This window comes from Diceros bicornis, chromosome 1, assembly GCF_020826845.1.
Source record: "Diceros bicornis minor isolate mBicDic1 chromosome 1, mDicBic1.mat.cur, whole genome shotgun sequence".
NCBI lineage: Eukaryota > Metazoa > Chordata > Mammalia > Perissodactyla > Rhinocerotidae > Diceros > Diceros bicornis.
This window is the reverse complement of record NC_080740.1, coordinates 84,005,906-84,033,400: the sequence shown is the minus strand read 5'-3', so window position 1 is coordinate 84,033,400 and position 27,495 is coordinate 84,005,906. Positions and strand designations below refer to the sequence as shown.

The 27,495-nt window shown below is 41.6% G+C and overlaps 1 protein-coding gene across 1 annotated transcript in view; it reads right to left on the bottom strand.

Moving 5' to 3' along the window:
• The window catches only part of DOCK2 (dedicator of cytokinesis 2), a 406,650-nt gene that overhangs the window by 275,263 nt on the left and 103,892 nt on the right, over window positions 1–27,495 (bottom strand). Inside the window, exons 24-25 of the mRNA XM_058545716.1 lie at window positions 22,543–22,613; window positions 20,685–20,791 (exon numbers count right to left, since the gene is read on the bottom strand). Coding sequence (XP_058401699.1) covers window positions 20,685–20,791; window positions 22,543–22,613 — 178 coding nt within the window. The remainder of the gene's footprint in view (window positions 1–20,684; window positions 20,792–22,542; window positions 22,614–27,495) is intronic.

Here is a 27,495-nt window from a genome sequence, read left to right as displayed (position 1 = left end):
GTTCCACCAGCCCCTTTGTAAAATCTCTGCTGATTCAGAAGCCCATTTTTCAAACATTTGACTCTGACTGCCCATAAGTCACCAGAAGTTGACTCCACCTTCCTTTTTTTTTTTTGGATTCCTCTAAATGAGAATAAATTTTCCACTGAAAGAGCATTTCACAAAAAAACACATAATGGCCTGTGGAAGGCGGTCCACGGCACCAGGAGACATGAATAAGTTCTGTGTGATATTTATGAAAGGCAAGCTCATGCCAGGCTAGCGGAAACTGGTCCTCAGAGCTCCAGGCTCTCTGGGTAACTAAGTTACAGGTAAGCAGGAACTTTTCTTCAGGGAACAGGAAAACGAATTAAGCCATATTGGAAGATGAGCTGTTAAAGATAATGAGGAAATCACCCAAATAGTGTCACCTCATACATCTTTCTTTCCATGTATTCACTTGATATGGCTAAATTATAAGGAAAAGAAAGTCACCTATGCCCCCATTTGATGAATAACTTTAATATTCCTACTCCATTCATTCCATACATTCTAATCTTTAAAATATGATAATAGTGGGAAAATGTTTGATCAATTGCATTTTGCCACCTTTTTCTTCCATTCACATCCTCTCATTGAACAGAAAGATAATCAGAAATTAAAGAACTTCTTAGAATGGGAAAACAAGACAAGAATGAGGTCTAAAATAGACTCTTAAAATAGAGAACCATTGAAAAATAAAACCAGTTTCTGGTCACAATCAATGCAATAGCATAATGTTTATAATTTAAAATATACACAAATATACCTACATACTGAGACTAAATTGGCTACCAATCCAACTTTTTGGCTTGTAGGAAAGCTACCAATAATGAGATTGTCAACATATCCGAGTTCATCTCTGGCATATGGATAGTTTTCATGCTCTCCTTTTAGATCTAATAATTGATTTTCTGGTTGCTACATAAAAAAGACATGTCATGAATAAAAGGAAACTTGGATTCAGCGACATCTATCCTCAAAGGGCTTAGAGTATTCTACTGGGCAGAATCAAATATTTTCCCAGCTTTAGTTAACCATTATTTTTGCTAATGTGAAACCCACTATGTACTCCTCATAATTTACAGCCTGCACTATCATTTACTTAATATTTTTTCATACTGTAGATTCATTCTAATCTGCTTACATTTATTTTGAAAGAAAAATTTGCTACTTTAAATGGAAAACCAGTATCACTTGCCATAGATGGAAGGTAAGTGTAACAATCGATACTATGAAAATAAAACGCTTTTATTAAATTCTAAGAGGAGCTTACGCCTGAGGTCTTCTCCCTTCTCTTATTAAAGGAGATTAGTGAAGAAAGATCAAAGACAAAACAGCAAAGGTATATAATCCATGACATAATCAGAAAGATTGAAAGAGAATGAATGATCTTCTGCTTCTGTGATACAGAACTTTATCTGTGCATACCTAAAATTACACTTCACGCCAAGGAAAATAATTTTGCATACGGTGGTACATATCCACACTTTGAGAAACACTAGTAAAAAGAAAGAAATCAAAATTGCGATTCCTGGCTTCCCCTCTCTTCCACTAACTCAAGGTGCAACCTTGGGCAGGTCATGTCCACTCTTTGGACCAGTTTCCTTGGGTGTAAAAAGAGGAAGTTAGGGGCCGGCCCGGTGGCGCAAGCGGTTAAGTGCGCGCGCTCCGCTGCGGCGGCCCGGGGTTCGCTGGTTCGGATCCCGGGCGCGCACCGACGCACTGCTTGGTAAGCCATGCTGTGGCGGCGTCCCATATAAAGTGGAGGAAGATGGGCACCGATGTTAGCCCAGGGCCGTCTTCCTCAGCAAAAAAAAGAGGAGGATTGGCGGATGTTAGCTCAGGGCTGATCTCCTCACAAAAAAAAAAAAAAAAAAAGAGGAAGTTAGATTAGGCAGTCTCTCCAAGGAGCTGCTCAACTCTATGTGTCTGTGCTTTAAGAAACCTTTAAAAATGTTCTAGAATCTCCTTATCATGTGAAGTATGTGGTTGTTAATTACATTTACCCTGTTATCTGAAAGTCTTACCAGAAGGAAATAGCAAAGATTTGAAAAGATCAGCTACTTTGGGGCAAAAGAGCCTTTTGAAGCTGTTGTGTTGAAAAAAATCAATAAAATCGACTGCAATCCAGGCACAACGGAAGCTGACTGTCCAGGATATATGCCCATGCATCCCTCGGCTTTGAAACCAGTGGGCAAAGCACTGCCTTTAAATTGGCCTTACAAACCATCCCCCAATCACTTGCCTGGGTCAGGAGGTAGTTTACGCCAGGTGAGTGATAGAGGGTGCTGATTCTAACTATCTGTCTTATCTCCCCCATCCTATGAGATAAGTAGACTGAGGGGGAAGAAAAAACAGATCAGTAGTTAAAAACCAGCTAAGTAACTGTAAGCTTGCTCATTTTTAAGATCCAGTATAGTTAAACAAGTTTCTCCATCTGTAAAAAAATGACAACCTACTTTATAAGATTTCTATCAGAAATTATAAAAAGTAATTGTTATAATTATAGTAGTACGTATGTATATCCTCTTTCTCACACAGTTGTTTTTCTTGTCTTGATATTCTGAAAAAGTCAATTTAAACAACATTTTATTTTTAATGCTCTACATTGGCTCCAACTCTGAACTGATAATAATGAAAATCGATATAATAATTATAAATGAATAATTTATGAAAACAAGAATTATTCTTATATTAATTTTAAGCTACCACGTATGGAGCATTTTCTACCATCCAGGAACCGTGCTAAGCAGTATTTCATTTAATACTCACATCAACCCTATTATTATCCCCATTTTACAGATAAAGAAACTGAGAACCAAAGAAGTGGCATGCCTTTTGCAAAGTCACTGGTGGATACAACTCAGAGATTATGAAACAAAACAAATAAATGCTGTAGTGTCTCTCTAGAACTCAATAAGTCTTTGGAAAGGAGCTCATCCAAGAAACCCTCTTTATACATTTGGGGCCAAAGTCAAGATCATGAAAAAAAATCAGATATTACCGAAATCTAGTTTAATAAATTGAGAAGGGCTGATCACTCACAGCTCTGAAGCTCTCTGGAGTTTCTTGTTTAGATGTTGTAAACAACAAGAAAGACTTTTGTAGAGCATTAAAATCATCTAGCTCTCTCCTCTAAAGTCCCGGGGCACTTTGCTTATATCTCTGCTATAGAATAATCATTCCTCATTTTAATAAGAGTGCCTCGTTTTGCAAATGAAGGCAACCCCCTCGAGAACGTCACTATATTTTTGCCAACGTTGTATTTTCTAAATGGCTACCCAATGCTTTGTTTATAGCAAAGGATCAATAAACATTTATTGAATTGGAAAACCTGTTCTAAGTGTTGTCTCTCTTCATTAAAAAGGAAGCCCCATCTATCCTGTATGGAATTCGAGATGTCCGAAAGGCAGTTAAAGATATGGGTCTTGAGGTGAAAGCAAAGACTTAGACTAAAGATTAAGATGGGGGTTGTGAGCATCGAGATGGCATTGAGCCACCAGAGCAGATGAACTCCCCTAGACAAGTGGGGGCAGAGCAAACTGGAGTACAGCTGAGGACTGGAGCCCCGAGTGGCAGTTGAATAAACTGAATTTGCTCCAAGGACGTGCTCCTCCTCTCTGCGCCCCTCATTCTCACCCTCAGGCATAGAAAGAAGCACGTGGAGAGCTGCAGCCAGGCAGCAGAGCATTCTGAGGACGTCCCCATTTCCCAGGACCAACCAAGAAAAAGAAACTATGGAGGGCTGCCCAGTGCTCTCCCCTAGTTGGCAAGAGAGAGAGAAAGGAATAGCTAGTTAGATTCAGGCCTGGGGAGCAAAAAGCTGCATGAAGGCTGGCCACAAGGACGGAGCTGGATGTCAGAGTTGCTCCCTTTCCGTGGAACAAGAGCAAGAAAATCATCTATCCCGCCCCACCCCACAAACCCCAGGGTTCATCTCTTGATGTACGCGGCCAAGATTTCTTGATGAACTAGGAAGAGAGGGCAATACATCTTATGTTCAAAGAATTGTCTTCTCCTTTTCCTGCTGAACTACAGTGCAAGCCATTCTGCTGTTTGCAGACTGGTCCCACCATCTGTCAAGATTTGTAACTTGCTGCAGGTCCTTGAAACACTGCAAATTTTCCTGAGAGGTCACTGGGACCTACTTGATTTCTTGGCACAGGCCTCAGACAGCAGAGCGCTATAGTGAACCTTGTGCTATCTGGACTACAACTGATTTTAAAATCTGCCACTGCAACCAGAGGGGAGCCCAGAATCCCCATAAACCAATCCAAACCAAATAAAGCATCTTATTGCACACACAGGTTCTGGTGAATCTGGGACACTGGCAGGGGCAAGCCTGATGAAAAGCAATTTTTTGAGACCCACAGAAATATTTGCGTGAAGAAAAAGTCCACCTGCAAGTGGGGCTCTGTCCTCCTGACTGCCGCTCCCTCTCCAAGGGCTCAGAAGACTGGTGGAGTCCCAGGTCCCCCACACCAGGAAACACAGAACCAGTCCCGACAAACCTCTCAATGACACACCATCGATTCAGCTATCGCCTTGTGGACAATACACTGCCCAGGATAGATCTGAATACAATGAATCCTTCAATGTCTTACATGTCAGTCTGACACTAGTGCCCTCAAAATCCCAGGGTAACAAAATGCTTTTCAAGCAGTTTCAATTGTACTTGAAGTTGCTGCCTCTTTTACTATGCTGTTCTGGTAATACAGACTCGCTGACTATCAGAGATGGACAGCATCTTCGGGATCCAACTCTCTGATGATACCCATGAGGAATGGAGCCCAAAGAGGCTAAGTGGTTTGTCCAAGGTCACACAGCTTGTTAGCAGCTTTCCTGGACTAGAGTTTAAATCTTACAACCTTAGTACAGTGTTTTCTCCAGTAGACTGTTACCTTCCTTCAGTTAAGGTAATTGTTCCTTCACCCTTTAAACACTTACTGAGCACCTACTCAGTGCCAATTATTCAGCATACAGAGAAAACACTCTTGACCTGAACTTAAGAAGGTGGTGTTGTGCAAAGACTAGGAAAATCTCAGAGAAGCATCAGAAAGAGGAGAGCCTGCCGAGGTCCAGAATAAGTGGATTCTCACTGTGTTGATTTGACTTTCAACAAACCAAATGTGAATCGGGAGGAACCCCCTACATGGCCAGAAGCTGCCAGCATAAGAGGCCCATTCGTTTTGGGAAGCCTGCAAAGATTTCACTAGGGCATGGTGTGTTAGAATGACCCAACATACACTTTTTTAAAAAAACAAAAATACACTTTTATTATTTGTTGGGGGGGGCGGTACTTAAAATTTAAAAATCTAATCAGAGTTGACTCTGTCCCTCCTGAGTAACAGAACCAGCTGCAGCCAGAGTAGAGGGCAACTCAGGGCAACTGGGCTCAAGCTAGAGAGGAAAGAGCCAAGTGCCTTTTAGCACAATAATGGCAGGGTTGGCTAATCTGAAAGGAGGGAGGCCTACGTTACTAGGGGAAATATGCTTGCCCCAAAAGAGATTAGAAATAATGATGCTCACCTTGGCAAGGTGTGCCTACTTCTTAGATGACTCGGAAAGACAATTGGTTGTAGCTCTCTCTGGGAGGGAAAATGACATGGGAGGGAAAATGACATGGGATGAATTCCTACAGCCCACACTCCCTCTTATGCGACCTATGGTCAATCACTACCCCATCCCACATCCTGAAACAGGAGAAGATGGGCTGCCTGAAGCCAGCTTAAGAAGAGGGCCAGGGGCAAGGTGGACTTTTTCCAGGATGGGGGTGATGGCAGCGGATTTAAAGAAGGGACTGCTTGGGTAAGATGTGGGGGTGGGGTAAGGGACTGAGCAACGACAGAGACAGAGACAGAGAGACATAGAATCAGAGAGTCAGAGACAGACAGGGAGATGGTTAGACCTGCACAGCTGGGAGCTGGTGGGTAGTGGGGTAAGCACAGGGCAGGCCTGAGCCACCACCTATTGTCTTTGAGTTCCTCTGAAGGCGGCCCTGGAAATCATCACCTCAGCCGGCTCACATGGGTTTGTTGCAGGGACAATGGTACCTGAGAGCCAGCAAAGGCAGAGACATCCCCCAACCCCTGGCCCTGCTGCGGGCGTGGGCAATGAGAATGAATCCCCTCGTCATCTCCCTAAGGCACTGACATGCACCCCTGAACCAGAAGGGAAGAGGACCCTGCCACACTGGAGTCACACTTCCAATGATAATGACTGATGTGGGGGCAGTTAACTGGCCTTGGAGGAGCCGCGCAATCTCTCAAGGCCTTTTCCCCTTCTCTGCAAAATGGACGGCGGGAGGGGCAGATCAATTTGTTTTTGTGGACATGTGTATTCACTGCATTTTTAACATTTTTAAAATAGACTTCATTTTTTAGAGCAGTTTTAAGTTCACAGCAAAATTGAACAGAAAGTACAGAGAATTCCCATGTACCCCCTGCCCCCACACACGCACAGCCTCCCTCATTATCAACATCCCTCATCAGATCCAGATCAATTTTTCAGAGATTTCTTTAGACCTAGAATTTTTTGTTTAAACCAAATTGTGTTGGTGTAGAAAGAGAGAGAGGGAGAAAGGAAAGGAGAGAGGGAGAGAACACTACTCTGGCAGAAGCAGGGGGAAGTGGGCCAGCTTGCTATCCATGAAAGGGAGAACCCTCTTCAAAGGTTCTCTGAATTGCTGAATTTAACCATCTCTGGGCAGCTGGTTGCTAATGTCCTTCCAGGTCAGACATTTGATCTACCCAGTGTGCTAAATTCTTTAATGCACACACGCATACACAATCCTTCAGGTAACTCAAAATAACGCACCAGCCAAAGAGAACAAGTGTTTATCAGTCTCATTTATGTTAAATAGAGCTGAGGTATCAAGGGCTTCCTCTAAAGGCTGACAGGAGTCTCTTTCTGGACTGTTTTTTTTTGTGTGTGTGTAAGGAAGATTAGCCCTGAGTTAACATCCCTTGCCAATCCTCCTCTTTTTGCTGAGGAAGATTGGCCCTGGCCTAACATCTGTGCCCATCTTCCTCTACTTTATATGGGATGTTACTACAGCATGGCTTGACAAGCGATGCGTCGGTGCCTGCCTGGGATCCAAACCTGTGAACTCCAGGCTGCCAAAGCGGAGCGCGTGCACTTAACTGCTGCATCACCAGGCCAGCCCCTCTTTCTGGACTTTTGTGCCTACGATTTTGGGGGGATTGAGTAAAAGAGAGAAGGGTGCAGTGTGAGCACAGCCCTGAGCTTAATCACCACCCCAGTCGTTCAAAAGCCTTGAGTGCAGCCAATAGATATGTATGAGCACAAGTGTGTTACCAGTCACTACACTGAGCGCTGGGGACGTGCAGATAGTGAAGTATAGTATGGATGTTAGGAACCTAGGGTTCAATCCTAGCCTCCTGTGTAAATCTCAGCTTCAGCACCCGCAAAACAAGGAGATAATAGTAGCAACTATCAGACGGTTGACATGAGGCTCCATGGAGGGACTGATCTAGTTCTCAGCACACGTAGGTCCACAAACCTCAGAGTGAAGGTGTCCTGATGTAACCCCTAATCCAAGCTTTGCATGTGAGAGATGAGGAAAATAAAACTTAGAGTTTCCTTCACTTCTAAATTGGAATAAATAAAAAACTGCAGAGTTTCAGCTCCGCAGTCCGTTCCACTATCAGATCATTACAAATAACAGTAATACTAATAATAGTTACTGACGATGATGACGATGCTCCACTTATGAGCCCTTAGAAGTACTAGACCCCACTGCGCCTCTCATAGCCATCATCCCAGTTAATGCTCACAATAAACCAATGAGGTGAACATCCTATACTGTTCGCATTTGACAGATGAGGAATCGGATGCTCCTAGAGGTGAAGGGTCTTGGTTAAGGCAGCAAAATCAGGACCCACCCCAGCCCTTATTCTGAATAACTGTCCTGTGCTGTGCCTACTTCAGAAATAGGATGTCTCTCCTCAAATAATTTTACCCTCTTTAGCTGAAGCCATGATTAGAGCCTCATTTGCCTTTGGATAATTGGCTTCCCTCTTTGCTCTGGTGTCTGGTTCCACTTGGGCAGTTGCTCCAGCCTGGAGGGTGTCACTCAGCAAATCCACTTTGGCTGCCAGGGGCTAATGAGGGCTCTCAGTTTGTTTGCATTTAAGTGCCTGGTATTGAAGAGAATGTCCATACGTAGACATACCCCCTACCATTCAGGATGGCAGTGGAGTTGTGAAAACATGTCCCTCCCAAATTGGATTATGCCACTCCAGCTCTTTATGAGAGGACAATATGGTCGGTTTTATGCTGAGTCTGTCGCATAGGAGGAAGCAAAATCCTGTGTGTGAGTGTTTGTGTGTGTGTGCATGTGTGTGTGTGTGTAAAGGGGAGGAAGAAGGGAGAGTCAAAATCCTCAACAAGCACTGCAGAAGCTGAGACCCATACCCAAAGGTGAAGAAATAATGAGCACAGGTTTGTCTATTAAGACTATAAATTCCAGTAAGTTTTTCTAGCATAAAATTAAATGAACTCAAATGTCCCTAAATAGGAAAATAGTGAAATAAGTTATAGCCCATCTATACGACGGAGTCCTATTAAGTCCTTAAAAATGCCATGGGAAAATATTCCCAATAATTCTCAGTGAAAGATGCAAATTACAAACCTGGCAAAACATTATCCAGATTATGCAAAATATATGATACAAAAGAGAAAAAGAAGAAACAATGGCTACCTCTACATCATGAGATCATAGGTGTTTTTTATATATTTCCAAATGTTCCTCAAAAACACAATATTTTGATAACACTAATTTCTATAAACAATAAATGTCATTTTTTCCAACACTGGACCAGCATTCCCAGGAGTATGCCTGACAGAGCTTATGGAGTGGTCTGAGGCCCTAGTAGCAAGGGAATATGTCAGGCAAGGATGAACCCCAAGTTCTCTTGAGGCTTGAAAGGCAGTGGTCTGCAGTGATTCGGTGCTCCAGCTCTGACACTACAAGGTCTCCCCAAAGACTGCTCTCCAGAGAGGGCCTATACCACACTCACCATCCTTTGATGCTCAGCTGACAACCTACCTCCTCCGTAAACCTGTCCCCAACATTCCAAAAGCACTATTCTCACTGGATTCTGGTAATAGTCATTCTTATAGGGTTATTTGTAAATAACCCTATAAATTTATAATAAATTTATTAACACCCTATAAATTATTTTAAACACTATAAATTATAAATTTACACCAGAGGCTGCTGTCCTGGATCCATATGTAGGTTTTGTTCAGCTTGCATATTGTTTAAAAAATATATCAGCAAGTTTCACATAAAAATCCATTTGGGGCACTTCTCTCCAAAAAAACAAAAAAAAAAAGGAAGGTCAGGTAGCATTGAGCTCACGTACTGACACAGCAATAATCAGTCGGCACTGATTCATAGCTATCGTATATACCCATGGCATGGACTCCACCCCAGTCCTAACCACTCTCTATCATCTTCCCACCCCGAGCTAAGTTTCAATTGATCATTCCGACTCTTGTTTTCTTAGTAGTAGAGAAATGTTTCTCTGTATACTTGTCTTTGTCGAAGGTGAGGAAATGAATGACTGACCAAATGGCACTGTGTTTTAAGAAAAAATGAAAGGAATCATATTTTTTTGTGAAGTGAAAAAAGTTCTCACATGTTTAGTAGGCAAGTGGAAAATCTGTTGTAAAGAATATAACTGAAGATGACATTAAAATATATATATTTGATAAAGTTATCTTATTAAATGGCATAATAACTATCACTCTGCACCCTCATTTCTACTACTTCCATGGCCTGTGTGGGCTCAAGTTTGAAGACCTTTGGAGTAAATCTTTTCTCTCCCAACTGTAAGCTCCCTGGCGGGGCCAGAAACCCTTCTGTCTCAGATGCCATATTGCCCAGCAGTTCAGAGAATGCACTTTGGAATCAGACAGACCCCCATCTGGAATCCTGGCCCTGCCATGCTACTTGGTCTGTGACTGTTGGCAAGTTTCTCAACCTCTTTGACCCTCTTTCCTCACCTGTAAAATGGGGATATTAATACCTACATTTTACAAGGATGTCATGATAATGAAATGAGATAATGTGTGAAAAAGCTTAGCATAGCAGCTGGCACAAAATAGTGGTTAAAGAAATGGTGGACATAAAACTATTTATTACTGTATTTCTTTCATATACCTCATAGCATAGTGCTGCTACATTTTTAGATTTCCAATGAATATTACTTGAATTGAGATTAATCTGCAGCTGGTCTTCAATTCAATTGTATCACGGTCTTAAGGAAACTTTCTTCTATTCTAGGAAGATATTGGGAGGGAAAAATCAGCAAAACCAAACTTAAACATGTCAACAGAAAAGTCTCAGAACATTCTAAAACCTGACTCACTATAATTCAAACCATCCATGACTGTAATTTCACAATGAAAACAAACAAAAAAAATGTTGAAGTAAACATATAAAGTTTAAAGATTTACATAAACTCCCTCATTATGTGTGTTTCCACTTACACAAAGAATCATCCCAAAATGGGAAAAGAATCCCATGGAACACAGATTGAAAGGTACAAGGACAGCCTGATTTTGCTGTTCTCTGGATTTAATGAGGTAAATTAAAAAAAAATGCAGAAGAGTTGATTTGGATTGCCATTAAAGAAGTGATCTGGGATTCCCCCCTCAATCAAATCATAATTCTTAACGTTATTAAAAGCTGCTATTCCAAGTATTTTTGGAGGTTCAAGAGGGATTCTTTTCTTTGATGGTATGCCAATTTTTTTTTTTTTTTACTTCAGCCAAAAAAACAGGACACTTATCTCTCTTGGATTTGTTCTGCAGCTTATTAAATCACTGTCTTCTCTGCTTCTGGATCTGAAGGTTTCCTTCTGAGATTAAATTCTGCAATCAGTCACATCGAAAGGGAAAGAGATGTGAGGGACAGCCCCTTCTCAGATCTCCAAGTGTAGAAGAGACGTTTTGGAACTGGATGTGGCTTTGTAACACTGTAGGTGGGAGGGGCAAACCCCTATTAGAAGATCTTTGATGCCTCCAAACGCTCTGATGAGAAAAAACTTAGGTCCTCAAAATTCAACAGCTCTTTCTTGAAGAAAATAAATTGGCTCCAGCGTGTAGATTTTTTTACCTTTTCCAGGGTTCTGAGTCTGGCTGTGTGATCTTGAGGGCATCATGAAATTTCCCTTCATCTGTTTAACCTTCTATAAAATGTCCTCATTCCTTGCTCAGAATTCAGGCAGGACATTTAGAAGTGTTGGGACAATAAATGGGAGGAGGGGTTTTTAGGCATGAAATGGTGTTAGAAAGATTCAGCAAAATTATCATTGTGAATCAGAGAATGATTTTTAAAATCATAGATTTTCATTGTTGGTAGAGCTCTGGAAAATCTTGTTCAGTTTCATGATTTTTTAGTTGTTCTACAGAGGTTGACTTGCCTAAGATCACACAGCTGTGCAGTAAAGAAATAATGAACATTAGTGTTTAGCACAGCTCCTGGTCCATAATAAGCACTCAATAAACTTCAGCTGTGGTTGCTACTGCTGATATTATTGTTGTTGCTATTATTCAGATCTCTTTACTCTCAGTTCAAGTGCTCTTTTGATCAGATACATAAAGAAACTCAAGAAGGTTACCCTATGGTCTCAAGCAATTTCTTGCTATAAGAAAAGCCATCATTCAAAGAAACAATCTCATTTCTTTCCTAACTGAGAAGGTCCAAGCTTGGAGGAGTGCTACATCTTGGCACATAATTCCAGGATACTAACATAACACAGCAACCTAATTTGGGGCTTGCCTTGGGAAGGAGAAGCTATCCTTTTTCCCTGAGCCTTCTGACCCTTCCACCCTCAACTAACAATAGCACAGAGGATCAGGGATTGAATCCAGGCTCCAAAAACTCTGCCCGCAGGGAAGAGTAATGCCCTAGAAATGCAAAATGACGCTGGCATGGAGAAAGGAGAGACTGCCCAACACTTGAAACTAGGAACAATGTATAGCCAAATGGCCAAAAAGACAAAATCAGATTCCCACCTCATACCATATGTAAAACCTAGGCTCTATAAATTGATTAAGGACTTGTGTATCAAAAATAAAATTACAGGGCCGGCCCCGTGGCTTAGCGGTTAAGTGCATGGGCTCCGCTGCTGGCGGCCCGGGGTTCAGGTCCCAGGCGCACACCAACGCACCGCTTCTCCAGCCATGCTCAGGCGGCGTCCCACATACAGCAACTAGAAAGATGTGCAGCTATGACATACAACTATCTACTGGGGCTTTGGGGGAAAAAAATAAATAAATAAAAATTATTAAAAAAATAAAAAATAAATAAAATTACAAAATGCTTGGTAAAAATATAAATGAATATCTTTTAGACTGCGATTGAGAAAGATTTCTCAAACAAGACACAAAAAGATTTGACTATTAAAATGATCAATAAATTTGATTGTATTAAAAGTAAGAACTTCTGTTTGAAAAAGTACATCTTAAGTAAAATGAAAAGACAAGTTATAAACAGGCAGAAGATATTCAAAATACATAAAATCAGTAAAAGATGAGTGTGAAGAATATATAAATATCATGCAAATCAATAAGAGAAATACAACCAACCCGAGAGAAAAGTGGACAAAAGACAAGGACAGACATATTGCAGACATGAAACATGAGTGGCAAAGAAACGTAAGAAAAGATTTTCAGCACCATTGGTGATCAAGGAAATGCAAATCAAGACAGTGATGACATATTTTACACTCATTTTTTGGCAAAAATTAAGCAATGGGACAATATCCAGTGTTGAAGAGAATGTGGATACACAGGATATCGCATGCATTACTGGAGAGAATGTAAATTGGTGCAACCACCTTTGGAAAACAGTTTAGCACTATCTCCTAAAGTTAAATATTCAGATCCCCTATAACAAAGCAAATCTACTAGTAGTCATATGCCCCAAACAGACTCTTGAATATTTACAACAAGAGAGATGTACAAGAATGTTCTTAGCAGCAATGCTTACAACAGGAAAAAGCTGAAACACCCCAGATGCCTAAAATTGAAAGCATGAGTGAATAAACCATGGTTTATTCACATAGTGGAATTTTCTAGTCATCAAAACAATGAACTCCAGCAACCTGCAATACGAATAAATCTTAGTATAATATTAAGTGAAAAAAAGTAAGTCCTCCCAAATTACACACAGTTCAATACCATTTTTATAAAGTTAAAATAACCACACTAGGAATATACATAGATGCAATAAAACTGTATAAAAAGGAAAGCAGCAGAATGATTAACCAAAGATTCAAGAATGTGGTTACATTAGGTGGGGAAAGACAGAGCCATGTGGTTACATGTAGGTGACCGTTAAGTTTCCAGTTTTTGTTTTGGGTGGTATGTACAGAGATGTTTAATTTATTATTAAAAATGACTAACTGAATGTGTGAATAAATAAAAGCAGGTTCTTGCGTGGACCAGTGAGGTGTATTATGAATCAAGTCCTGTGACAACTCCAGCTCTGTACCACTGAGGTCCTTTCTGTCCTTTCCTTTTCTAAGGGACACTGGCCATTGCATAATGGTGTATTTTACGGCCAGAATCCACAGAGCAGTTTCTGAGAGCTGATATCAGTATGACTCTAAGCAGACTGGCACATAAAGAAATAAAACATATCCCTATCCATAAGGAGTTCACTGCATCAACATAGACAGTCACTTAAAGAGACAAATGAGACAATGAAATGTCAGCCACGATGCAAGTTTGTGCTGTGCGCTGTGGGAGCCCCTTCTCTCTGCCCACACTGCTTTTCTTTCCCCCATTCAGGCTCTAGGAGCTGTGCTTCCAACTAGAGAGGGGTCAGTTGAGGGGCCGCCAGTATCAGAATCCCTTGGAGGGCTGATACCATGCACATTGCTGGCTCCCTCCCCAGATCTGCAGTGTCAGAATCTCTGGGGTAGGGTCCAGGATGCTGTGACTTTAACAAACTCCCCAGGTGCGGCTAAGGTTTGAAAAATCTCCCTCTCCGAGTTCTACACCTTGTTTTATTCCCTTTGTGAATCCAGGATAACATTTTGAGTGTACTGAACTCTCCACTGTCACACCGTCCCCCATTAGTCAGGCAACCTGGCAGCCATTCCACTTTTATGTCCCCGGGGAAAAGAGATGGGGAAGACTTCCCCAGAAAAGAAGAAGATGTGACAGGGGGGAAGGGCCATCGGCCCCTTGTCTTGATATTGAGATCTGAAGCCACAAGACATGTGTGCCCCAACATCCCCTCTTGAGGTGAAGTCTCCAAGAGAGCCATTTTAGGTAGCTTGTGGGAAAAGCCAAAAGCAGAGTCTTTCTTTCGTCTCCTCATTGAGTTCCCAGGACACAGTTCCAGAAGCCATTTTGGAGAGGAGGAGGGGATTATTTTGAATCAGAAAGACTGGTTAAATCTGCAAAGCCACCAGATACCATTAATTGAAAATTTTAAGTTGCCACAGTACAAAGTGAGGTGGAGACTCAAAAAGATTAGATTAGATTGAAAGCAAACACAGAAACAAAAACTAGAAGCTCCATCATCCTTGCACATTGAGCGTGGTGCAGAAATTTGTGAACTTGCCACAGCTATATCCCCAGAACCTCGCCAGGCCCTGACCGGCAGTAGGGACTGAGGTGGTATTAAATGGGTCTGAGCTGAAATGCCTGAGACATCAGGGAGGACACCCTGCAGACTGGATGTCTAGTTTGGGTCTTAAAGGGATAAGTAGAAGTTACTGTTTAGTTTCTAGGGGTAGGGGAAGGGAATGGGGAAGCTATAGAAGGTATTCCACGCAGTATTTGCAAAGAAAAGAATTGTGAAAAGGCATGCACAGTACTAGGAAAGATGAGAAGCCAGCCACGAGGCTAGAGCATGTTCTGGGAGGAAGAGGACTTGTTCCCTTACTGCCTTTTCCTTCAGAACAGTCTCAGTGCCCTGCCTGATGTGGACATCTCAAGTCTCAGGCAGCCTGCTAACACCGCTGCTTGCTGGACGGAAGCTGTGCTCTGAAATGCTGCAGCGACATAGCAACCACTGGCATCAAGAGTCCCACCTCCTGCTCAGGCAAAGGTCCCTGTACACAGCTGTCAGAGAGCTGCCTGGCATTTAGAACAGGGGCAGGGAGGGGGAATGGAAGAAAAACATCCGTCAGGAGGAATAGCGAGGTACTTTTTCTAATACGGGGAAGGAAGCACTTCCAACAAGAAAATAAACACTATCTTGTCCTTTTATTCTTTCTGAGAATAAAGCATGGTGTAGTGGAAAGAAGATCGGTTCTGTTATTCCAACTATTTGTGTTCCAAATATAGCTCTAATATTACCTGTGAGTGGCAGGGACAATGCTCATCCAATACTCCATGTGTGTCCCTTCACTCCCCCTATGCCTTACAGCTAGGTTGGGAACTTGTGATGGACTCTGGCCAATGGACTCTGGATGGACTTGGTGGGTGTCACTTTGAGGCTGAAGTAGTTAAGAGTAGTTGTACTTCCTTCCTCCCTCTCTTCCCTGCTGCAGGGAGGCCATGGGTACCAGTTGGAATAGCTTCAGAAGGGACAAAAGACACATGACCCTCATCAGACTTTGCACAAGAGAGAAATAAAACTTTACATTGCCAAACCACCGAGATTTGGGAGTCAATTTGTTACCCCAGCATCACATAGCCCAATACACTAATACTCTAACACATTGATTAATATTTTGTATCATTAGGATGAAAGTTACTTGACTTTCTAGGCCGTGATTTTCCCATCTATGATATGGGGATAATAATACCTATGTCATTGGGTTGTTGTAAGAATCTAATATATGTTTATGTCCTATATAGCACCTAATACATAGTTGGAGTTTAATAAATGTAAGTTTCTCTCTTTAAGATACTGTCGATGTCATTATTCTTGTGGCTATTATTTGGTTACTATTGTTATACAAAAACTTCAATAGATACCTTTAAATAAGCAACAACTGTGTCAGGCACTCTGCTAATTGTTTCACAAACATTATGCCATTTTTGTAGCTGAAGAAACCAAGGATCAGAGAGAGGTTACTTGTTCAAAGGAATACAGCTATAAGTGACCAAGCCAGGATCAGAAACAAGGATTGCCTGAATCAAAGCCCCTATTCTAACAGCAGCATTCCTACTCATGTTTTTCAGATGTGGAACCCTGGAGGCTCAGAGATGTTACCTAAGTTCACCAAGCAAAGTAATAAGTGCTTGAGTGAGAGGACTTTTCTCTATTCCCTGCCAAATGCGACAATGATGTGATGATTAGAAAAGATAAACCTCTACGGCATTGACACAGTTATCTGTGCCCCCTTCCCCCATAGTTGCCCAGCCCATTGTGAACTGAGGTCCCAGCAGTTCCAGATACTGTGGGCAACAGATAAGAACAGGAGAAAGAAGGAAACGTCTCAATAAACAGAAACCTGGATGCTTTGTGTTCAGAGAACAGCTTCTCAACAAAGTTTCCAACAAAAAAAACCCACTAGATGAAAAGAAACATTGGAAGTGTTTCTAAATCTCCATCAGGCCTCTGTCTCTCGTCTCTCTCTGTTTCTGTCTCTCTCTCTCTGTCTGTGTCTCTCTCTGTATCTCTGCCTCTGTCTCTGTCTCTTCTTCTCTGCTTCCCCTTTGCTGTTTGATTTGGAAGTTGAGAAAAACGAGCAATGAGGATCCTAAAGCAGTTTACAGTGACCAGATGGCGCATCTGATTAGCATCAGACTAAAAAGACACATTACTTAGATATTAGGTTCTCATAGGGACAAATCTGTTCCAAAGGCGCAGAAGGTTTGGTTTTCTCAGAGAATCCCCTCAGAGCTCTCTCAGGGCATATCTATTTATCCTTTCGCCTATCATCAGCACGAGGCAAGTCTGCGCTTGGGTTGCAGAAGACACAAAATTAGTCTCCACAGATTTCCCAGTTCTCCCCTCACTGAACCCTGAAGTCATTCACACGGGGCAAGCCACTCCCTGGGGGACCTTGGCTGCTGGGCACTTCTGACTCCCTCATACCCCAGGCTGACAAGCCGCATCATGCCATTGAGTCTGCACAACAACCCAATGAGACTCTGTGGTTCTGTGGTTATTTCCACTTCACAGCAGAGGAAATTGAGACTTACAAGGATTAAGCAATTTATTCAAGATCACAGGTCAAGTAAAAGTTGAGGCTAATGGAGGCTAATTGCCTCCATGAAAGAAAAAAAAACGTGTGTTTGTGTGTGTTTTAAAAGAGCCCTGAGGAGCAAACCATCATAGAGGATGGCTGTCAAGTATCCCAAACTATGTGACAATGTTGAGGCCTGCAGAGACGCAAACAACCAGGTGAGAACCACAAACAGCTCACCTGACCTCTGTTTCTTCCAGGCATACATAGCCTGGGTCATTTGCAAAAATACTCTAGAGAAATAAAATAAAAACTGGAGAAACCATTCAAAGCCAGCATGGGAAGCACATACAAGCCAAGGCCCTCTTATTCATTAAGTTCTGTATTTCTCAGACTCTCAGGAAAAACACGAAGCTTCCAGGGAAACAAGGAAGCCTGGCTTAAGGTTACGTGCAGCTGTCAAACACAACGAGACACACTTATTGCAAGGGATCTGAAGGTCAGGATGGAAGCTTGGAAAATGAAAAGAACACCAGAAATAATAACCACAACACCAATAATAACAGTGACCACTTAGTACGGGACATCGTGCTGTGATAAGCACTTGAAATGCTTATTCATCTTGTTAGTCCACACAACTTTCTAAGACAGACATTGTTATTATGTTTCCATTTTACAGATGAGTTTACTGAGGATGAGAGAGGTTAAGTAAATTGCCCATGATCACACAGCTGATAAGGGGCAAACCAGAAATCAAACCCAACTCTAGTGTGACCCAAGAACCGGAGCCCTTAACCAGTAAAGCTTCTCCCCTTCTCCACAGGATCCTGCTGAAAATAGGCCAATAGAAGAGTCTGCCAACATTTCAGAAAGTGCTTAAAAGCCTTCTGGCCCCTCTGCTTGGTGTCATTACAAATGTTCGAGGCTGTGAGTACAAGCCAATGTCACCGACAATACTCCAGGCAATTCGCACATCTGGCAGTTAAATGAGTGCAGGCTCAAAGCAAATCACATCCCTGAGGCACAGGACACTTCAGGGGAGAACAATGGGAGGGACTTCATTACAGCTCAGACTCAGCCAAGAAATCAAACTCACCTTCTTTCCGGATATAAAGGAGACATTCATCAAGAACCACAGACACCTCGTAAGCGCATATGAGTTCAGATTGTATTCATTTGGAACTTGAGCACTTAAGGAGAGACAGGAGCTGAAGTTTCCTTTTGGGGTTATTTTGGGAAGAGGGTTCACTTAGCAAATAAATAGTGTGAGAGGAGTTACCTTTAAGCTGTGCATAAGAGCATCTTGCTTTCACACCTGAACCAAGGATGGATAGACTAATTACACATAGCAGCCTCTTTAAAGTGGGTCCCTAAAGGGCTCTCTATTCACCTACTTCTAGTTTCTGTATGTATTTAAAGGTAAGAATTTTGCATTTCTTTTGTAATTGTGTACAACACTGGGGCTGGCCTTCTGTGAGTTAATATTAATCAGAGGGCTTTTACTGAATCTGAAACTCAGAGACACAGCAGGACTGGTGAGCAGCAGCTGTCTGGCCTGGCCTGTGATTATGCTAACCCTCGGGGGCCACCGCCCGGCCCAGGAGATGTAACTCCAGTAATGGAATTACTCCGACTTCCACTAGGCTGAAATCAACACCACATGCCCAATCCAGGATGGTGCTAGTAGCACTCCATCTGGCCTCGATGCCAAGCCCGGCCCCTGACAATGATGGCAGCTCTGAACAAGGAAGGGAAGCCAAGTAGCCCTGCTCTCTGCCGCTCGTGCAGCACCATATGTAGCTAGAGTCGTCCTTCTCACGTCCCTAGGACAGGACTCAATTCATCTCTACAGTGACACCACCTGAAGTCCAAGGAGGGACACCCAGGGCAGCAAGGGGCAGGCATATTTCAAAGCTTTCAGAGTGAGGGCAATTCATTCTGACGTGGAAGTCAGAACTTGAAAACCCGGGAATGCCCACCTAAAAATAACAAGTAACACAAGAAATGCCATAAGACTTACCAGGATTAGTTTCCAATTACCTTGCACAAACCACCTTGCACAAACAAACCATGTATGTATTGCATTAATCTGTATTCACACCATTGTCGGGAATCTACAGACATGAATACAAAATCACAAGAACACTTTTATTCCCATGCTCTTCTTCTACCCTTAACTCCAGGGATACAATTCAGACAGCAATTCTGGATGTACCATGATAACCATGCATTGGGGAAAAAAAAATCTTTACAGTGAAGTGGCTCTTGAATATTTCTGTGATTACTGAGCAATTTACATAAATAGTCACATTTCACTCTATGAATAAATTTCAGTTGGGTGATGACTGATCCTCTACTTTCTAAGACCTCTTGTTTCTTGCACAGTTTGCTTCTCATTTTATCACCGACACCCGTATGGACAGAGAGGAGTTTAAAATTGGAAGGCTTGGCTTAGGCTACAGAAAAGAGTGCTGATGCTCAAAAGACATCCTTTTCACCCTCACAGATAGGAGTGATGTCAGGAATGCCAAGTGTTGCTGGAGATGAGGTGGACAGTGAGTACTGCCTTCCAAGTTCTGTCTGGTCATATCTGGAGGAAGTGTGGCCACCTAGATCACCAACCTCAAAAACAGGGAACCTCAAAGCTCTTGACAGTGGGGTACTGGTCAGAGGACCGGTCATTACCAGAGATCAGTGTGGGTGAGCAGAAGCTCTGACCACAACTCGTGCCGAAATCCACTGTCATTCCCTGCTCTCCAGGAAATACCATTAAGTGAAGAAAGGCAAAGTACAGAGCAGTTGTATAATATGCTACTATTTGAGTAATAATAATAATAAAAGATCAAGGGAGAATACATAGTATATATGTATTGGATTCCTTATACATAGAGTATCCCCAGAAGCAAACACAAGAAACTGGAACCACTGGTTGCCTCTAGAGAAGGGATCAGAGTTGCTATGCACAAGGTCTAAAGGAATCTTCTTCATGTGGTACCCTTTCATACCTTTGCATTTTGATCCATGTAAATGAATTACCTATTCAAAAATAATTTACATTCTTAAAAACTGAAAAAATCCCTAATTCCTAATCAAGAATCTCTGAGATGGGTCGCAGGAATCCACATTTTAACAAGCTCTTCAGTTTATTCTTACACTCTGGAAATTTGAGAACTTCTCCATTACAAGTTCTTTCTACCAAAAGAGCCTTCACCTATTTCCTCTCAAGTTGAGGACGCAAGTATACACCATACGGGGAAAAAATCTGACAGCAGAATGATCTAAAGTATATGACTCCAAATTTACCACCTCATTACTCAGAAGAAACGAACAATGCAACCTAAGCTTTCCTAAAATCAACTTAGATTTTGATATCTAAGTTGTCAGCTACTTTCTACTTTTCATCTTTATTCAGACCAAGGGAGGTGTTAGAAAAGAAACCTTGGTCACTGGTCAGGTTGCTCTGTCCTGATGAGCACGTGAGGCGCCTGTGGGGCTTATGGCACCACTCACCCAGCCAGGGTGCTTTGCACTCACCTTGCTTCTTAAAGAGGTTGCTCTGGACTATCTCATTCATGGACTGGACTTTCTGCTTCTGGAGTTTCACGGGAGGGATGCAGGTGTAGAATTCATAGAGGAGTTGGCTGAGGGCAGGAAAACAGGAGCACAGACAGCCAGTTAGACCAACGGCCCTGCCTCATGGCACGTACAGTCCATCCCTGACTGCCAGCTCTGTGGAGGCAGAAATGATGGACATCTTGCTCCTTTGGCCCCTCAAGTCCTGGTAGAGCGTCAGGTGCATAGTACGCCTTCAGTAAACATGTTTAGTTGGTATTGGTGTGGAATACTAGTAAGTATTCAAAGAGATGTGAAAATCTGAAATAACACGAATAACCCTGAGCACTTGGTGTGTATCAGACACAGCTGCGCACTTTACATCCATTATGCCATTCAAACCTCACAACTCCATGTGGTAGATCCAACATCTATCTCAATTTTACAAATGGGAAAGCTAAAGTGTAGGAAGGTTAACTATCTTTCCCAAGGTTACACAGCTAGCGGGTCAAAGAAGCAAGGGTTTAAAACCAAGTTCTGACTTCATTACCATACCATTTTATTTACTAATGTTTTATGCTTAATAATGCTTTATGATAAGTCTTAAGATCAAAAAGTATCATTAATTAAAAAACAAAAACTATGAAGTTGTGGGTTAGAACCAGTTTGGGACATGAAAAAGGAGATAGCTCTTCCCAAACAGAGTGAAGATAAAAATACCACTGAAACAAAATTATAGCCCCTGTCAGCTTTCCAAAATAAGCTCATTGTGTTCATTCTTCTTTCAAGTACTTATTAAGCATCTATTTAATATGTGACAGGCAATGTGCGGAGCAGTGGGGATACAACGGGAACAGACTGGTCCCAGTTGGCATGGAATTTACATTGTAATGGAGGTCGACACACGACACAGAAGCAAACAAATCAATACAAGATGATATACGCAATGGTAGAAATAAAAATAGGGACTGGTGTCAGAGAGTAACGGTGCAGGGGTTGGAGGAGGAATTTAATTTATTTACAATATTCAGAGGTAGCTTCTTCGAGAAGATAACATTTAGTTTGAGACCAGAAGGATAAGAAGAAGCCAGCAGAAATCTTCATGTGAACAGAAAAAGGACATCAGTGAAAAAAACTGACAAGATCCGAATAAAGTCTATGTTAATTTCTCAGTTTTGATAAATATACCTTAGCTATATAAAATGTGAACATTAAAGGAAGCTGGTTGAAGGACATATGGGACCTGTCTATATACCATCTTTGCAACTCTTCTATAAACCTAGAAGTATTTCAATATAAAAAGTTTTAAAAATCTCCTATAAGTTCTCTTTGAACTTAAGTGAATTTAGGAAAAAGAAGAAAAGGGTATATCTGGCTCAGATGCCCCAATTATAACAGCATAATCACATTAAAATAATGCGTTCATCTCAGGAGAGGAATGGATGAAAGAGAAAGCAAAAGGGAATCCATCTCCATTATCCCCTTAAGTATATGTAAGTTGTTCTCATTTGTAACTATAAGGCTTACAAGGCAAAAACTGGCACCCCAAAATAACCTTCAAGCCCAGGTGAAATGGAGAAAAACCCTACATGTTTGCATTCTGTATCACTTGGAACATCAAAGAAGGATAATTACTTTATAGTTGGTTTTCACCAAAGTCTGACACAACAAAACAGAAATGTGAAAATCCCACACTGGAGGCCCTGTACGAAGCTCCTGCCATGTGTCCTCCCTGTCCCCACGCTGAGCGCCTGTCTGAAATTCCCCACAAGGGCCCTTCTCTCCCTCAGAACCCCTGGCTTGACAACAGAGCCAAGGAAAGTACATCATAAGCTCTCACCTGAGTAACTTTGCATCAAAGACTGTTTCCACATCATGGAGGACCGATGGGATGTATTTCAAAGCCGCCACCTAGGTGGAAAGTGAAATAAACATGAGTGATGCCCACACTTTGCAACATGACATATCAAGAGAGAATGATCCTGCATCCTGAGCACTGCTACAGTGATTCAAGACTCTGTATGTAGATTGAAACATTAGCATGTACTTCTCTGCATACAAAAGTAAGTCACAACTTCTTCTATCTTCTTCTTTTAGGAGGCAGTAATGTATAGTAGAATGATCAGAGACTGAAGTTATACAGACCCGTAGTCAAATCCTGGTTCTACTCCTTAGCAGCCATGTGGCTTTGGACAAAACACTTAACCTCTGTTATGTCTCAATTTCCTTATCTATAAAATAGAGGAAATGATGCCTATTTTGCAGGATTGCAATATAATATAATATATATAACATATATATTATAATATATTATAATATATATGTTATATATTATATATATAATATATAATATAATATAATATAATATAATATAATATAATATAATATAATATAATAATATAATAATATATATAATATATATAATATAACATAATATAATTAACAATAATATGAGTGAAGCACCCAGCAGAGAACCAGACACATTTTGAGTCTACTAGCTGGGTTAGGAAAACTGGGCATTGTGTGGATTATTTCTTTCATCTGTGCAAGTTAACTGATGCATTCAGAGGTGGAAGACACTCCCAGCTCCACGCATAACAGCACCGTTTGCTAAGCAGCAGAGCAGACTGCAATTTCCAAAGAAGGAGTTGTAAGGGATATGGCTGGAAAATAATGTTGAAGAATCTAGTCGAAATATGTATTTTTTATTTTCTTTTTCTTTTTCTATATATTCCAAGTGTTCTATAGTCAACAAATATCACCCTTTTACAATCATACCAAAATAAAAATAGTGAAAATTCCTTTCTTAATAAAAACCTTAACTCCTAGCCATATACAATTGAGCTTCTTAGTTAATATAAATAACAATTATAACTATTCTCTGAGAACTTTCAGTGGAGCAGACACCGTGCTGAACACTGTTGTTAGATTATCTTGTTAAACCCTATTTCAGCCCTACAAGGGAAATGCTATTTTCATAAGTAAGGAACCTCTAGCACATCAAGTTCAATAACTAGCCCAAGGTCATGAGCTTAGCAAGTGGGAGAGCCAGGATTCAAATTCAGGCAGGCTGCTCATAGAGCCACCCCTCTTAACCCTTAAGCTACATGCCCAGCTCACTCAAATAGCAACTGTCTCTCTATGCCTCCATCATTTTTTTTCTTGTTCTTTATGATTTTTAAAAGTCAGTAATATATGTTTGATGTAAAAAAATTCACATAAGATAAAATATTAGGGTGAAATTGTTCCTGAAGTCCCATATCTCCATCTCAACCCCAATTCCTACTCCCCAGAAAGGACCACTGTCAACATTGTGGTGAGTTTCCTTCCAGACTGCTTTCCATGCATGAATATGTGTGTGTGTGTGCATGTATGTGCATGCACATGTGTGTGTGTGATTTATACAGTTCCGCAAATGGCTTTATGCAGCTGACCACATACCACCGGTATTTTTGCATATCATTTCATAGGGTACATTCTCTTCCTTTCTAACCACTACACAGCAATGCCTGTATGGGTTCGCCATACCTTCCTTAAGCCCTTCTCTACTGATAGATTCCCTGCTATCTTTAGCTTTTCTTTGTTATAAAATACATGGTAAGAAAATATTTAACACATACATTTCTGTATCTATAAGAATCCCTGTAGAATGGATGGACTGCTTGAAGGGGAATTAGTGCATCAAAATGTATATACATATATACAACAGTAACATAAACGTATATACATATACATTTTAGGAGATATTGTCATATTACATTAGAAAGAAAAAAGAACAAATTTGTTTTTATTCCTTCCCTATAACTTTGCTAACACTGGTGTACAAATCTTTTTAATTTGTCAATCTGATACATAATTTGAAACTCTTTGGTTTCTAGTGCAGGTGGGCACCTTTTCTATATTTATTGAACACCTGCATTTACTAAATTGCTTGTCCAAATTCTTTCCTCATTTTTCTTTTGGGTGATTTCTTTCCTTATTGGTTTGTGGAATTCTTTATGTATCATTAATATTAACCCTTTTGCAGTAACACATTTTGCAAGAATTTTCTCTTGCTTATCCTGGAGTATACCTGTTGCTTGTCTTTTAGCTTTGTTTATCAGATGATTCATTGCACAGAAGGACTTTAATTTGTATGCTGTCAGATTTGTCAGAATTTCTATTTACAGTTATTGGATTTTATGTCTAGAGATTTATTCTTTATTCTTTCAAATCAAGATGACAAGAGATAACAAGATTCCAAAGCCGATGTTTCTAAAACTACATTCTGTTGAGACACCCCTGCCCCACAGGATGGTGTTAGGTATTCTGCAGGGTAAAAAGGATTCGCAATCAAATAATTTTGGGGAGGTTTGGTTTAAACAAAGATAAACTGGTAAGATTTTTTTTACTGCAAAATTTTTCAGAATTTTAATATGCTTAGATGCATTATGACGTTCCTCTAGGCAGTTACAGTAGACAGTACATTCCAACCTAGTTGGTCAGGCCATCTCTATCAGGAAAGACCAAGCAGATACAGCAAAAGCAGATGCTTGCAGGGCTGGGCAAGGAACAGAAAGGAGTGAAAAGGGACGAGCATAGGCCAGTGAGAAGTGCTGAGGTGTGTGGAACCCACACTTTGTCTAAAGAATGAGTCATTCTCATTCACTTGTGTTAACACTGCGCTAGCCAAATCAAACACATCTGCAGGCTGCACTTCTCCCTGGTGCTGCCAATTTACAGCCACTGAATTCTAAGAGACACCATATGCTGAGGCACATGCCCTGAAAAAGTGTGGTCCAGGCATGTGAGCAAACTGTTCCTTCATTCATTCTTAGGCCAAAGAACCCAGAGCTCTGGGCCCACAGGACACAGGCAGGGATCCCAGTGCTCCACCTAGCACCTGCGTGTGCCTAGGCCCATTTCTTCACCCCTGAGCCTCAGCGTCTTCACGTGGCATAAAGGGGAGTGATGTGAAATGATGTATGTCATGCACCTATTGCACTGCCCAGTATGCAGTAGGCCCCCAAAAGTGTACATGCTGGATCTCGCCTTATGCCATTTCTCACGCACCTGCCCTCATTGTCCAGTGCCTGGACAAAGTATAAAGTGTACTCATCATAATTAAGACCAAAGTGAGAGAACAAAAACAGAAACAAAACCCTCAGCAAGCTGGGGAAAGCCAGACTTCAGTGTCTGCAGCAAGGTGCTGGCTTTCAAGGGCCGCATGTCATTCCAGGGCTTTGGAGTGATGCTGTGGAACAGCAGTCTCCAGGAGTCTACATCGGCACCCACACTTCAACGCTTCAGCTGTCAGTGAGGAGGAGCTGGTCAGGGCCGGGAGAAGGACTGCCTCGGACAGAGCCGGTCTCCCCGGCTTCCCAGCTTTGGGCTGACAATAACGTAAAACAAACTGAGTAGCTGCCAGCCTGAGACTCAGAGGATGTTATCAACCGTGGAGTATTAAACTTCCATCTGGTCCAGGCGGCCTCACAGAGAAGGGGCAGGCCTGCGGTGTTCTTTTCCAATGGTCAGCAGCACTGGCCACAGGCTCCTGTCCACAGTCCTCCCCTTCACAAAGCCCTGACACACCTGGGGAGTGAGAGCAGGAGGTTCTGCAGGTGCGACCACCAAGCACCCCAGAAGGCAGGGCAGCTCAGCCACAAGACCCACTGCAGACCTTGACCTGTTACATCTTTCTAAGGCCTGGCAGCTAGAAACAGCTCAGCTTTCTAGACCTGTTCGCCTCCTAGGAACTGTGCTGCTGTACTGTTGCTATTATTTTTACTCTCATTAATACTATTATTATACATAAAATAATATTGTTGCATTATTCCTTTCACTCCATAGTATACATTCCTATATTGTATATAATACTTAAGAAATACATACACGAATATGTTTATATATGTGTATGAATACCTGTGTGTATGTATATATATAAATAGGATTATTAATCATAGGGTTTTAAAATAGCAACCATTATTGTAAACTTATGTGTGTCAAATACTTTACATGCATGATCTTGTTTCATTCTTACAACTACCCTATGAGTAGATACTATCACCTCTTTACTTATGAAGAAACTACGGCACAGAGAGGTTAAATAATTTGCCAGAAGCCACATAGCTAATAAACAGCATAGCAAGGACATACAGCCGGCAGTCCAACCGGCTCCTCACCAGTATGCTCTCCTGTCCACCTGTTTTAGGAAAAGCTTCCATCTTGGCAAGTGGGGAGGTCTCAATAGGGGGTAGAAGGCTCATTTAGGGGAGAAAGTAGATAAAGAACCTTCCTTCCTTTATGAGGATAGTTTTTAAAAGAAGGTACAGTTTTTCTGACATCTCTTAAGTTAAGGATCCTCCTCACCACATACATAGGGGGTTGCAAGGATAGCCACCAGGAAAACATCTGCCAGGTCAGTAACTGGTTTATCATGTGGCACCAAGTGAATTTCCTAGATTAATCCTCAACTCTGGGGCTCCTCCACCAGAGGCCAGGTAGAGCTCTCAGACTCAAAGCAATAGTGATTTCACTGGCCCAGAGAGAAGTCCTCCCATGACTTGGCAAAATGATTGCTATCCAGATAGACTTCACTAGGACTGATAATCCTGGGCTGCTAGCAAACAGCAAATGTTAAAAATAACAACAAAAATCAAAACCAAACAATTGCATTCTCTCAAACTCAGAGGAGACTTGTCTTCCGAGTGTTTCCAGACTTTCTCTCTTTCTCTCTCTCTCTCTCTCATGAAAACAGAGTAAGAGCGCACAATATTGGTGCCAGCACACAGACTCCTGGCCAAAAGAGCACATC